This window comes from Dermacentor variabilis, chromosome 9, assembly GCF_050947875.1.
Source record: "Dermacentor variabilis isolate Ectoservices chromosome 9, ASM5094787v1, whole genome shotgun sequence".
NCBI classification, from domain to species: Eukaryota; Metazoa; Arthropoda; class Arachnida; order Ixodida; family Ixodidae; genus Dermacentor; species Dermacentor variabilis.
In genome coordinates this window covers 18210445-18222370 of record NC_134576.1, presented here as the reverse complement: position 1 = coordinate 18222370, position 11926 = coordinate 18210445, and the positions used below count along the sequence as shown (strand labels likewise).

At 47.6% G+C, this 11926-nt stretch overlaps 1 protein-coding gene across 1 annotated transcript in view; it reads right to left on the bottom strand.

The window, feature by feature from the left end:
* LOC142557932 (uncharacterized) overlaps nucleotides 1-10368 on the bottom strand; it is a 152134-nt gene extending 141766 nt beyond the window's left edge. The window contains exon 1 of the mRNA XM_075670124.1: nucleotides 10235-10368. Coding sequence (XP_075526239.1) covers nucleotides 10235-10247 — 13 coding nt within the window. The 5' untranslated portion in view covers nucleotides 10248-10368. The remainder of the gene's footprint in view (nucleotides 1-10234) is intronic.
* Between the last annotated feature and the right edge of the window lie 1558 nt (nucleotides 10369-11926).

The window sequence follows — 11926 nt, the reverse complement described above, 5'->3', positions numbered from 1 at the left end:
GACACAGGCGAGTAGTGGATGCCACACTTCACTTCTAATTAAAGTTACATCAGCACAGAGCATGTATGCTACGACCAAGTTGGGTCCATACTTTGGATTACCGTGTACAGTGTCACTCTCTTCTGCATTGCAGAAGATGGAAGCCAATGTTTCTTTGCTGTTGCTATTTCAATTTAGTATATTTTCATGTTTTCATGCTCTGCAATATACAGCCAGAGGTTGCACGGTCTTGAAATGAAGACTACTTTTTGTGTTTTCAAGATAAAATTTTAGCTATAATAAACGGAATTTCCAAAAAACAAATTTTATGTTTGGCCTGCCTTCTTTTGGGTGATCAGACATGGGAGCTATTGAGGCATCATGGCTCATACGTGCTGCCTTTATGCTTGAGAGGTGTGTGCACAATGCTCTTTACATGTTGAAAAAAAAATGGAGACCATCCATAATTGGTCTTGGGTTGCTTTCTTAGCCACAAGTGCTATCTGAAAATATAGCTCCTTTTTGTTACTCTTTCTGGCGGTGCGTTTTAGATACATAAAAATTATGATGGACGTGCATGTTCAGTGTGATTGCAGGAACGAAAAACTTTACTGAAAGATCCTTTGCAAGAGATGCAAGTGCTTGCCCATTTCATGAAAAAAAAAGGCTTTGTTTTCATTGTATACAGTAATCTAATGGTCAGGCAGACTTGATCACAAAAGCAAAGAGAAATTCAAAGCCTGCTGACCACATCGTAACTGTCTAGTGCATAGACAACACTTGCACATTGGCCAACAGCATGGGAAAGGAGAAAGAGATTGCCATGAAGCACATGTGGTGAAAAGGAGAATGAAGCAAAAATTGGTAGCATTCAGAAAAAGCTAGATATTCTTGATGAGAAAACTGAAACATTGGACAAATAAATAATAGCAAACTTTATCAAGTCTTACCGCCGTATTCAGCAATACATATTGAAGCTCATGCTTGACTTGATATAAATGATGCATGGTGTGAACGCGCCCAAGATGCTCATTGCGTTTCGTTTGGTGTGTTCATGACAGGCGTCATTTAAATCGAGTCAAGCATGGGCTTCAAGTTAAGATGCATTTATGAATACGGGGGTTCGTGTTGCGGCATGGTGAGGCTCTCTGGAATGAAGACTTCATGAACTAGAGAATAGATGTGCCCGTGAGAACCTACTTTTACGTGTTATCGCAGACATCTGAATCACAGGAGCAGTCTGAAGCATGTGATAGGTTTGTGAAGACTTTCTGAGAAACGTGCATGGGTTTTCTCTGCAACAGTTTGCTACAATCGGGGGTATGACTCATTTTACATTTCCTGATCACCTTGCATATTTCCGCACAATGCTTTCGTCATTACTGTTCAGTGGTTCAGTGGCACTGAAAAGGCAATACAGGCATGAATGTCAAAAGAGGCACTTGTAGGCAGGGTAAATGCAAGATTACCTTGTTTACATGTCCATAGTTTGTGCTTACAAAAAAGGCAGAAGAAGGATGCCAGGAAAAAAAGCATTTTGTCTGAGGTTCCTCTCATTATGAAGCTGTTTACAATGATGAGAGCTAAAGACAAAAAGTGTGGTCCTAATGAATGGACACATTCTCCCAGTTGCAATTCATAGTTTAAGATATTGAGGGACTTCAATCGCACTTCAAAAAGAAGTCCATGATCAATAAACAGTGCAGGAAGCCAGTATAACAGTTTTCATTGACAGTGAATTGGCCCTAGGATATGATCCAGTTTGCATCTTCAATAAAACGGCTATTGATTGGCTACTATTGATCTGTACAATAAGTGCAGCACGCAGTACCATTTATGCCTTGGGCCTCACTTATGCCATGTCAAAATTGTGGAAATACAACAGATTCATAAAACCAGCTCTCTTTATCACCTTATCTTAGGGAGGTACTTGTCAATGTTACAGTGCAGAGCACGAACATTTCCTTAGGAGAAACCTTCCAGTTATTTATGATTTATATGGGAGAGGTTCATTACCTCTTGAAAACTGTTCTGCATAACACTCTTGCTTCTTCACACATCTATCATGATCCGTCAAATGCGGGATAAGTTGGGTGCTGCAGGTAAATGGTTCCTGCAGAGCCTAAAGCTACAGCATCAATAGGTAGCTAAATTTTCATTCTTCAAGTTTGGTCCAGTTCTCTGAAACATAGACATAGAACTGAAACTGTTCAATCTGAGTACCAATACTACATGTGTTATTTTGGGGCTTCAATGATTTGCTGAAGTTGATGGAAAGTGAAGGACTGTATAAAAAACATGGCTGTAAGGTCAGCTATCATCTTCTGCGCATAAACTTTCAGATACTGCACTAAATATAATCTAAAACACATGAAAAGTTTTTATACATTAAAGTACAGCCACACTGGATCACGCTAGCATCATTATCATATGTCACTGGTGTGGCACTTCAACATAATGTGGGAACTACCATGGCTCGTACAATGCTCCGAAGGATACATTGCAATAGCGCAACTATGCTGAATGGCATTTGAACTGTTTCTTGCAATTTACAACTTCTAGCCATGCACTTATTCATTTATGACTTGGATGGTCGTGAAGCCTAAGTGCTTTTCTACCTAGCAATACTGCAAGCTTGTCTGCTGACACTAGCTGCACAAAAGAGCAACAGTAGCTTGTGCTCCAGCAGAACTTGAGGGCGGATTACAAGTTCTTGCCACACTATAGACGAGAAATATGAACATACTCCCAAGCTTCAATATCTTAGCCGGTGTAAAGCTGCAATACAGGTACTGCACTCCCTTAATTGCACTTCTTACAGCTGTCAAACTATACCTCTGGTGCTATGCACATTTTGGGGATGGCAAGAAGTTCCACTAGACAAGGTATCAACCACACAGGCATATAAAACATTGAGTTAAGGGTGTTCAAGACTGACTAAACACAATTTGCCACTTGGCTTGGATCTCTATTCTCTAGTGTCATTGACTGAAGAGCCACAACAAAAGTAGAGTAGCAATGCTTTGTTGTCTTGCCTGTTTACTAATAGCAAGAAACTACGCTCTAGCACTGTAGCATAATCAAAGAACAAAAGGTTAAGTGCAAGCTTGATCAACCAGCTCTCCAGTAGTCTGGGCCCCACGTCAGAGGGTATCGTCGTATGGTGTCAGGACTACAAAAGTGCAGGGAGACTACTGGAGGCTGCAGTTTCAGTAGAAGGTAGGGGATAACCCCTAATTAAGGGTAAGCCTTTGCTTTTGACAATGATCGGCCAAATTTAATCACGATTTCCCACTTCTCCGCCGGTGCAGAAATGCCATCGTCCTTTTAAGATTGACCACATTACAAAAACGTACGTACAGTCCTATACACTGCGGCTGGTCGCGTCGCAATCCCGTGTTTCTCTAGTTTTAACGCCCGCGCAGTACGTATGTAGTACTCAACAATCGGTTTGCTCTGGCGCAGTTTTAGAAGACGATCGTCGTCGTGCTCTTTGCGCATCACAAACGCGTCACACACACGCACGCACACACACAACTCGATTGTGCAACGCGCTGTTCCACCTTGCATCGCTTCGTTCGTGGTCGTGCTGTTTGCGCGAACGAACGCGTCACACACGCAACTCGATTGCTGTTTGCGCACGCCAAAACGCGATGTTTCATCTTCGTTCGTGGTCGTGCTATTTGCGCATACACATTCGTCACACGCGCAACTAAATTGCTCTTTGCACACACCAAGCGCGTCACAAACACACCACCCACCCACACACGCACACACAGCTTCGATTGCCGTAAAATCCGCTGTTCCACCTTGGTATCGCTTCGTTCGTGGTCGCGCTGCTTGCGTGCACGCGCAATGAAAGTCCCACCCTGTTGCTCCGGCGAGTTGGCACAAACCCTGCGCTAGCGCATATTTCTATGGGCCCCGTGGCGCGCGCATGGGGACTAGGGCGTTTCAGGAGCTAGGCGCGTTTTTTACACAACAACTAGGGACCTAGACTCCCCTAGGGCGAAAAGTTACCTAGATATATAGTTCCCTCTGGTGCCGCGGGGGCGGCGCTGCAGTCGACCGGCTGCACAGGCGAGCGAATGTAAATGCGCTTCCCGGCAAGCGTTTGAACTACGCTGAAACTCAACCGCTCAGTCAGCAAGCACGGCACAACCCTCACTAAGCCCTGCCAGGCTCTTTCCCCTTTTATACCACTGCCTAGTTCCTTACAGTAGTCTAGCAGCACTCAGAACGCGTCCACAAATTGGAAAATTGCACTAGAAAGCATGTCATCACTTTGAAACACTAAACAAAAACAATATGTTAAAAATCCTGCCTCAGGAAGAAAAACATCAGTAACAAACAATTTTGAGGCTGATTCCTACGTTAGGGGCTTCGACTTAAGCCATCGGCGTTACCGTTGAGACTCCCCTTTTTGTAACGCACCTCAAAGGAATATTGTTGCAAAGCGAGGCTCCAGCGCAGGAGGCGGCCATTTTTGGGAGAGATGGTCTGCAGCCATTGGAGAGGGCAGTGATCCGTCTCAATGATAAACCTCGAGCCGGCTAGATAGCATGACAATTTCTGAACGGCCCACACGAGACACGCACACTCTTTCTCGGAGGCGCTATACGCCTGCTCACGACTGGTCAGCTTACGACTAGCATACAGGACGGGGTGTTCTACTTCTCCATTTTCCCGTTGGCACAGTACAACGCCCATGCCTCGCTCACTAGCATCGCACTGAACAACGAACCCTTTTGTATAGTCTGGCGATCGTAGCACAGGCTGGCTTGTTAGGGCACTCTTTAGGGCGCTAAAAGCTCTTTCCTTTGTCTCGTCCCAGACGACTGTTTGGGGCTCTGTTTTTCTTAGAGCATCCGTCAGGGGAGCCGCGATATCAGAGTACCTGGGAATGTACCTCTGATAGTAGCCGGCGACACCTAAGAACGACCGAATATCGGTCTTCGTGCGTGGTTGCGGGAAGTCTCGCACAGCGGCCACCTTTATTTCAGAGGGGCGGCGACGACCCTGACCAATCACGTGACCGAGGTAGACAACCTCGGCCTGTGCTAACTGGCACTTAGGAGCCTTGACTGTCAAGCCCGCTTCGCGCAGGCGGGTTAGCACTGCCCGCAAGTGTGCCATATGCTCAGAGCAGGATGCGGAGAATATCGCTACGTCGTCTAGATACGGTAAAGCGAATTCTTGCTGTCCCCGCAACACTTTATCCATGAGGCTTGAAAAACAGTATGGCGCGTTCTTCAAACCAAAACTCAACACTTTAGGACGGAATGTTCCCATTGGGGAAATGAACGCCGCATACCTACTAGCCTCTTCTGTAAGTGGAACCTGCCAATAACCCCTGACAAGATCTAGGGTGGAAATAAACTGAGCGCGACTAACTTTCTCAAGGCGCTCCTCGATGTTAGGGATCGGATAAATTTGATCCTTAGTGATGGAATTAAGCCTGCGGTAGTCGACGCAAGGACGAGGTTCCTTGCCCGGTACCTCAACTAAAATCAAAGGGGAGGTATAATCACTCTCACCTGCCTCAATAACACCGAGCTGTAGCATTTTCTTTACCTCAGCCTCCATAATATCGCTCTGGCGGGGTGACACCCGATACGCCTTGGATCGTACTGGCTCTGGGGAGGTAAGTTCTATATCATGAGTAAGGACAGAAGTCCTACCAGGCCTCTCAGAGAACAGACCTTGAAACTCTTGTAAGAGCTGGTGTAGTTCGGTTTTCTGCTCAGGCGACAGCGATGCTCCACTGACTAAGTCACTAATGACTTGACCGGTGTCTTCCCTGTTCGTCACTGAGCCTAGTCCCGGAAGCTCGACCGGGAGCTCTTCAGGAACGTTTACCATCATGCACACCACTGCTTCCCTTTGTCTATAAGGTTTGAGCAGATTACAGTGGTAAACTTGCTGTGCTTTCCGCTTTCCTGGCAGACTTACCACGTAGTTAACGTCCGACAGTTTCTGAACAATTCGTGCTGGGCCCTCCCACTGCACGCCTAGTTTGTTGTTTAGCGATGTGCGCAATATCATGACCTCATCGCCCACCTCAAAACGACGGGCCCTGGCGGTCCGATCATAATAAACCTTGGCCCTCTGCTGGGCCTTTGCCATTGCTTCACCTGACAACTCCTGTGCCCTTCTTAAGCGTTCGAGGAGCTTAAGCACGTACTCCACCACGACTGGGTCGTCGCCCCTGCCTTCCCACGATTCTCGAAGCATGCGAAGCGGAGACCGAAGCGAGCGACCGTACACCAGCTCAGCTGGCGAAAACCCCGTAGCTGCATGCGGCGCGGTCCTTAATGCAAACATCACCCCAGGCAGACACAGCTCCCAGTCAGTTTGATGTTCAAAACACAATGCTCTCAACACGCGCTTCATGACGGAGTGGAGCTTCTCAACGGAATTCGACTGTGGGTGGTACACTGAGCTGTGTAACAGCTTTACCCCACACCTTTCGAGAAAAGTTGTCGTCAAAGCGCTAGTAAACACTGTGCCCTGATCTGATTGGATTTCCGCAAGAAAACCAACTCGCGCAAATATGGACAGTAGTGCATTGACTATCTCAACTGAGCTGAGTTCTTTAAGCGGCACTGCTTCAGGGAACTTTGTCGCTGGGCAGATCACAGTCAAAATGTGTCTGTACCCCGTGGCTGTTACCGGCAGAGGTCCCACTGTATCAATAACGAGCCGTCTAAAAGGCTCCGTAATGATAGGTACCAATCTCAACGGCGCCCTCGATTTGTCCCCTGGTTTGCCCACCCGCTGACAGGTGTCACATGACCTTACGAAATGGTCTGCGTCCCGAAAACACCCTGGCCAATAGTACTCTTGCAAGAGACGGTCCTTAGTTTTCTTAACTCCAAGGTGTCCGGACCACGAACCCCCATGCGTCAAGCGCAACAGATCCTGACGATAGCATTGAGGAACGATCAGCTGATCGAACTCCACTCCTCTGCGGTCTAGATACTTCCGGTACAGGACTCCACCTCTTCCCACAAAACGCGCATTTTTCCTGGCGATACCTTCCTTGACATTGCAGCGTATGTTTTCTAGGCTACCATCCTTCTTTTGCTCGGCTATCAAAGCCGACCGGCTGACTTTTAGCAACCTATCAAGTCCGTCTGACGTAGGCGCGATGAGCAAATCTGCAGATAGCTTTTCTAACTTTCCCGCATCGGGATTTTCCTCTCCGGTATCTGGTGCCTTTAACGTTACAGACTCAAGTTTATTCAGTTCGGGCGTGCTCTGAATATCGGCTTGCTGCGCCTCTGACCCTTTCTCATTGTTTGATAACGTCGGCCCCGCAACTACCGCCTTTGCAGCGAGCTCCCGAACCTTCGATCTGGTTAGGGCCTGAACGCTAGCCTCACCAAACAAAAGCCCCTTCTCGCGCAGGAGGTGATCGGACCTGTTTGAAAATAGGTACGGGTACTGGGGGGGCAGCATAGATGACACTGCGGCCTCCGTCTCAAGCGCTCCGAAAGGTCCTTCGATAAGCACTTTTGCTACCGGCAGACACACGCTATGAGCTTCCACGGCTTGCTTGATCCATGCGCACTCGCCCGTGAACATATGGGGTTCTACGTAAGACGGGTGAACTACATCCATCGTAGCTGCGGAATCGCGAAGCACTCGGCACTCTTTCCCGTTCACGAGGAGGTCTCGCATGTAAGGCTCGAGAAGCTTCATGTTCTCGTCAGTGCTGCATAATGAAAAAAACACAACTTTTGGTGTTGTTTCCGGACACTGCGCCGAAAAGTGACCCGGCTTCTGGCACGTATAACAAACGCGCGCTCGCCTCATCTCGAACCGCTTTCTGCGTTTGGCTGCCGCCGTCTCCTTACGTTCTGTCGGACTGCTTTCACTCGCATCCGCACTACGCGTGTCCCCCTTTAATCTCATGGGCGTGAACTTCGGCCTCTCAAACTTCGAGCCAAATTCACCCTTTTGACCGTCCTTAGCTCCGCGAGCCCGACGCGTCACAAACTCCTCGGCTAGCTCAGCGGCTTTAGCCACCGTACAAACGTCTGGCCTATCCAAGACCCAGTACCGCACGTTCTCCGGTAACCGACTATAAAACTGCTCTAGCCCGAAGCACTGCAGAACTTTATCGTGGTCACCGAACGCTTTCTCTTCTTTGAGCCACTCCTGCATGTTTGACATAAGCTTGTACGCAAACTCCGTATATGACTCACTTTTGCCTTTCTCATTTTCCTGAAACTTCCGACGGAAAGCCTCCGCTGACAGCCTGTACTTTTTTAGCAGACTCGATTTCACTTTGTCGAAATCCTCTGCCTCCTCTCTATTCAAGCGAGCGACTACGTCGGCCGCCTCGCCGGGTAACAAAGTGAGCAAGCGCTGTGGCCACGTTTCCCGAGAGAACCCCTGCTTCTCGCACGTTCGCTCGAAGTTAACCAGGAACAAACCAATGTCCTCTCCAAGCTTAAATGGCCGCATCAGGTCAGTCATTTTGAACAATACTCGTTCTCCTGCACCGTGTGCCTGACTTCCATTACGAGCGCGTTCCATCTCAATCTCGAGACGCTTCATTTCCAACGCGTGTTGACGGTCGCGCTCTTCTTTTTTCTCTTGTTGCTCTCGCTCTTTTTGTTCTTTAAGTTCGCTCTCCTGTCTTTTTGCAGTCTCCCTCTCCTCAATGGTCTCAAGGCATTCCGACAGCTCGTCATCCTCAGCTTCTAACTCAAGAATAGCCTTTAGCAGTTCTGCTTTTCTGAGTTTGTCCGAGACATCCAGACCCAACTCTCTTGCAAGCTCCAACAATTTCGGTTTGCGCAACGACTTCAAATCCATGGCTGCTCTGAATGCTGCTTTCTCTACTGCCTATTATTGTCTTGCCGCAAACTAACCCGGCAGCAACGACAACCACAACTACCAGCTCTGTTTCTGACACTAACAAAAGCCTGGCAAAGCTCAGAAGAAGAAAGTCCCGCACTCACCAAACCTCGCAGCCAAGAGTTCAGCGCAGTCGTTCCGCTGCAGGCAACCAGTCATCACACAGGGCTCGTTGCACTGCTCCCGGATCGTCGTTGAGCTGCTCAGCATACAGTCAACTGCATCTCTTCGCTGCTGGCCTCCGTTGTCGCGATCTCACCGCTGGCAGACAGTTGTCGTGGTCGGACCGCTGGTACGAGTTGTTGGGAACTCGGCGCTGACGCCCGTTGTTGCACCTGGGTCGCAAGCCCCAAGGGTAGCGTTGGCCTGGCGGCCTGGGGTACAACTGGAAGCATCCGAAGGTCCCGGCAAAGCATGAGTCGACTGGTAACAACAAAACAACTTGTTTATTTTAACATCGCAAAGAGTTGGCGGTCAGGTTGACCGAAGTAGAGAGACGGGAGAGCACTTTACTCAACAGAAGAAATCGGAGCCCTCCTTTGGCGTCCGGGGGCAGCTGTTTTTATACTCTCGCAGTTGAGGGCAAGAAGGAACCCCTCAATAGACGAGCACGTGACTGTACAATGGGATAAGGTGACGCATACTGTCGTGTCGCCGGAGAAGGTGACTCACACTGTCGTATCGCCGCCGGTCGGGCACAATGGGGAGGAGAAGGTGACTCCTACTGTCGTATCGCCGCCGGTCGGGCACAAGGAGGAGAAGGTGACCCCTACTGTCGTGTCGCCGCCGGTCGGGCACCATATGCACATACACTCACACACGCACATGAAGACACGTGGCATCGGAACATGCCTGGACGCGCTTGGCGGGGAGGCGTAGCGGCGACGCCGAACGGGCCAAAATGTCTGCCGCTTTGTTGCAGTCGCGCCGGCTAAACCGCGCGTCGTAGGCGAAACGTAACAAGATGCACATATGTATAGATTCTGGGTTGGTGTAGATACGTATGTGAATATATATGTATGCAAGTTATGTATGTGCTGATGTGGATATGGATGCATGTATACTATGAATTCGTTTTGTGCATATGTAACACATTCTATTTGTGAATATGCTGCAACCATTCGTCAAAGAAAGGGGACAGGAAGCTCGTCAAGCTGCCATTGTGCAGCTTTTTGTTCCTGCCCTTACATTTGCTTTTGCTGTAAACAAGGAAATGCGAAATAAAGCTGAAAGTTGTGGTGCTTTGGAAATGAAGTCTCGAAATGTGTGTGTTGTGGCACCGCTCTGAAAGCTAATTTGTGGTGCCTGGTGGGAGGTGTTCTTGAGTGTACTTGTAGTCACTGTTTCCAATTAGTGCTACGTGACAAGGAAACCAGAGGGCGCTTACCTTGCTCCTTCATCTTCCGTCGGTAGAAATCCAGAAAAAACAGGGGAAGTAGGGAGATCGATATTCAAGACGATGAGCAAAACGAGAACGAGGCGAAAGCAAAAGCCCACATTTCGACAAGTGGACTTGTCTTCTTTAAGACGGCATATGCTTTCCTCGCCATTTTATATAAAGGTGGGGTTCTTCTAAAGGGGAGAGAGCGTAAGGCGGGTGGGTGCGGCAACGAGCGAAGGTGTGTCAGCGGCGAAGGGGCAGAATTGAGGATAAAGGAGTGCTGTGCATAAGGCCACTAACACGGCCGTCTGTCAATCACATGTCAAGGCCGTGCGTCAGCCGGCGTGTCAACGGCGTGCACAGCGGCCCTCTCCCCTTTAGAGGAGCCCCGCCTACGTGTACTGTGCAGAGGAAAGCATGTGACTCCTTGAAGAAGCCAAGACGCGCTCGGCTCTCGAAAGAGAACTTAGAAATCAGCATCGAGAGATGACAAGAAGCCTCAAGCTTTTCAACGAAAAAGAAATTGAAGACGTGACTTAACACTGCAAAAAGTGACTGACAAAAAGTGAAGACATGACTTACCACTGCAAAGCAGTTCTCGGATCACAAATTAGTGACTATTTGCCCATATACATAATACAATGCTTTAACAAACTAGACTGCAAAAAGAAACAAGAAACTTCTGTCAGATGCCGTAACGGAAACCAGGAAACTTTGCAGCGTTTTCGGTCAGTTTTATTATTTACTGGCTAGCGTTGCATCTATGGCAGCGAAAACGCTACTTGCGCGTATGAACTACAAATGGACGAAATTAAAAGAGGCTTGATCGTAAGTTTCCCTTCCGCCACAAGGACCCGTCACCCTAAGGCAAGAAAGCCGTGGCTTATATCGGAATGCTTGAAAGCTATCAGTGATAAAAATGCAGTGTTTCAAAGGTTCCTTAGCAAAAAAAAAAAAAGAAAAGCGCCGTCGATTACAAGCGTTTAAGAAACGCCGGAATAAAACAAATGGCTTTTTGAAGCAGGCAAAGGGAACGATACCTTCAAAATTTATTTAATCACTAAGTATCTAAAAAACTGGAGCATGTGTTTAAAAGGCTGTATTTTTTTGTAAAAAGTTTTTCAAAAAAAGAACTGGTCCCACGCATCAAATTAGATAACGATACTTTTATTGGCCGTAAGCTATCTGTCCTTTTTTTAAAAAAAAAGATGTTTGCCGCTCTCTCAAGCAGTGTGCATCATACTATCTGCAAGGAATTTATGCATTCGAGAACACGTCAATCTGTGTATCTGTTTCCCGTCTCCCAATCAGAAGTTGTAGCAGTGTTCTTATTCCTCGGAAATGGCAACTGCGCCAACCCTGGTTATCTACAAATTCGACCTATCGAACACGTGCTTGATATTACTGCCCCAGACCTAACACATCTGATCACTCTTATCTTTTCTTCTGGAGATTTCGCGAGACAGCTACAAGTTGCTAAAGTTAGTTATTATCAAAGGCGGCGACAGAAATAATGCATCAGACTGCGGGCCTATTTCTATACTACCCATTTTTTCTAAAGCCGTTAAATTGTTGATATACATACGAATGAGTATCTTTTGTGTCGTGATAACATCATAACGCCGTTCAAATTAGTTTTAGTAAAAACGTTCTTCGGAGACCGCTTTACTTCAAAAATAAATCATAACCGATTTCGAG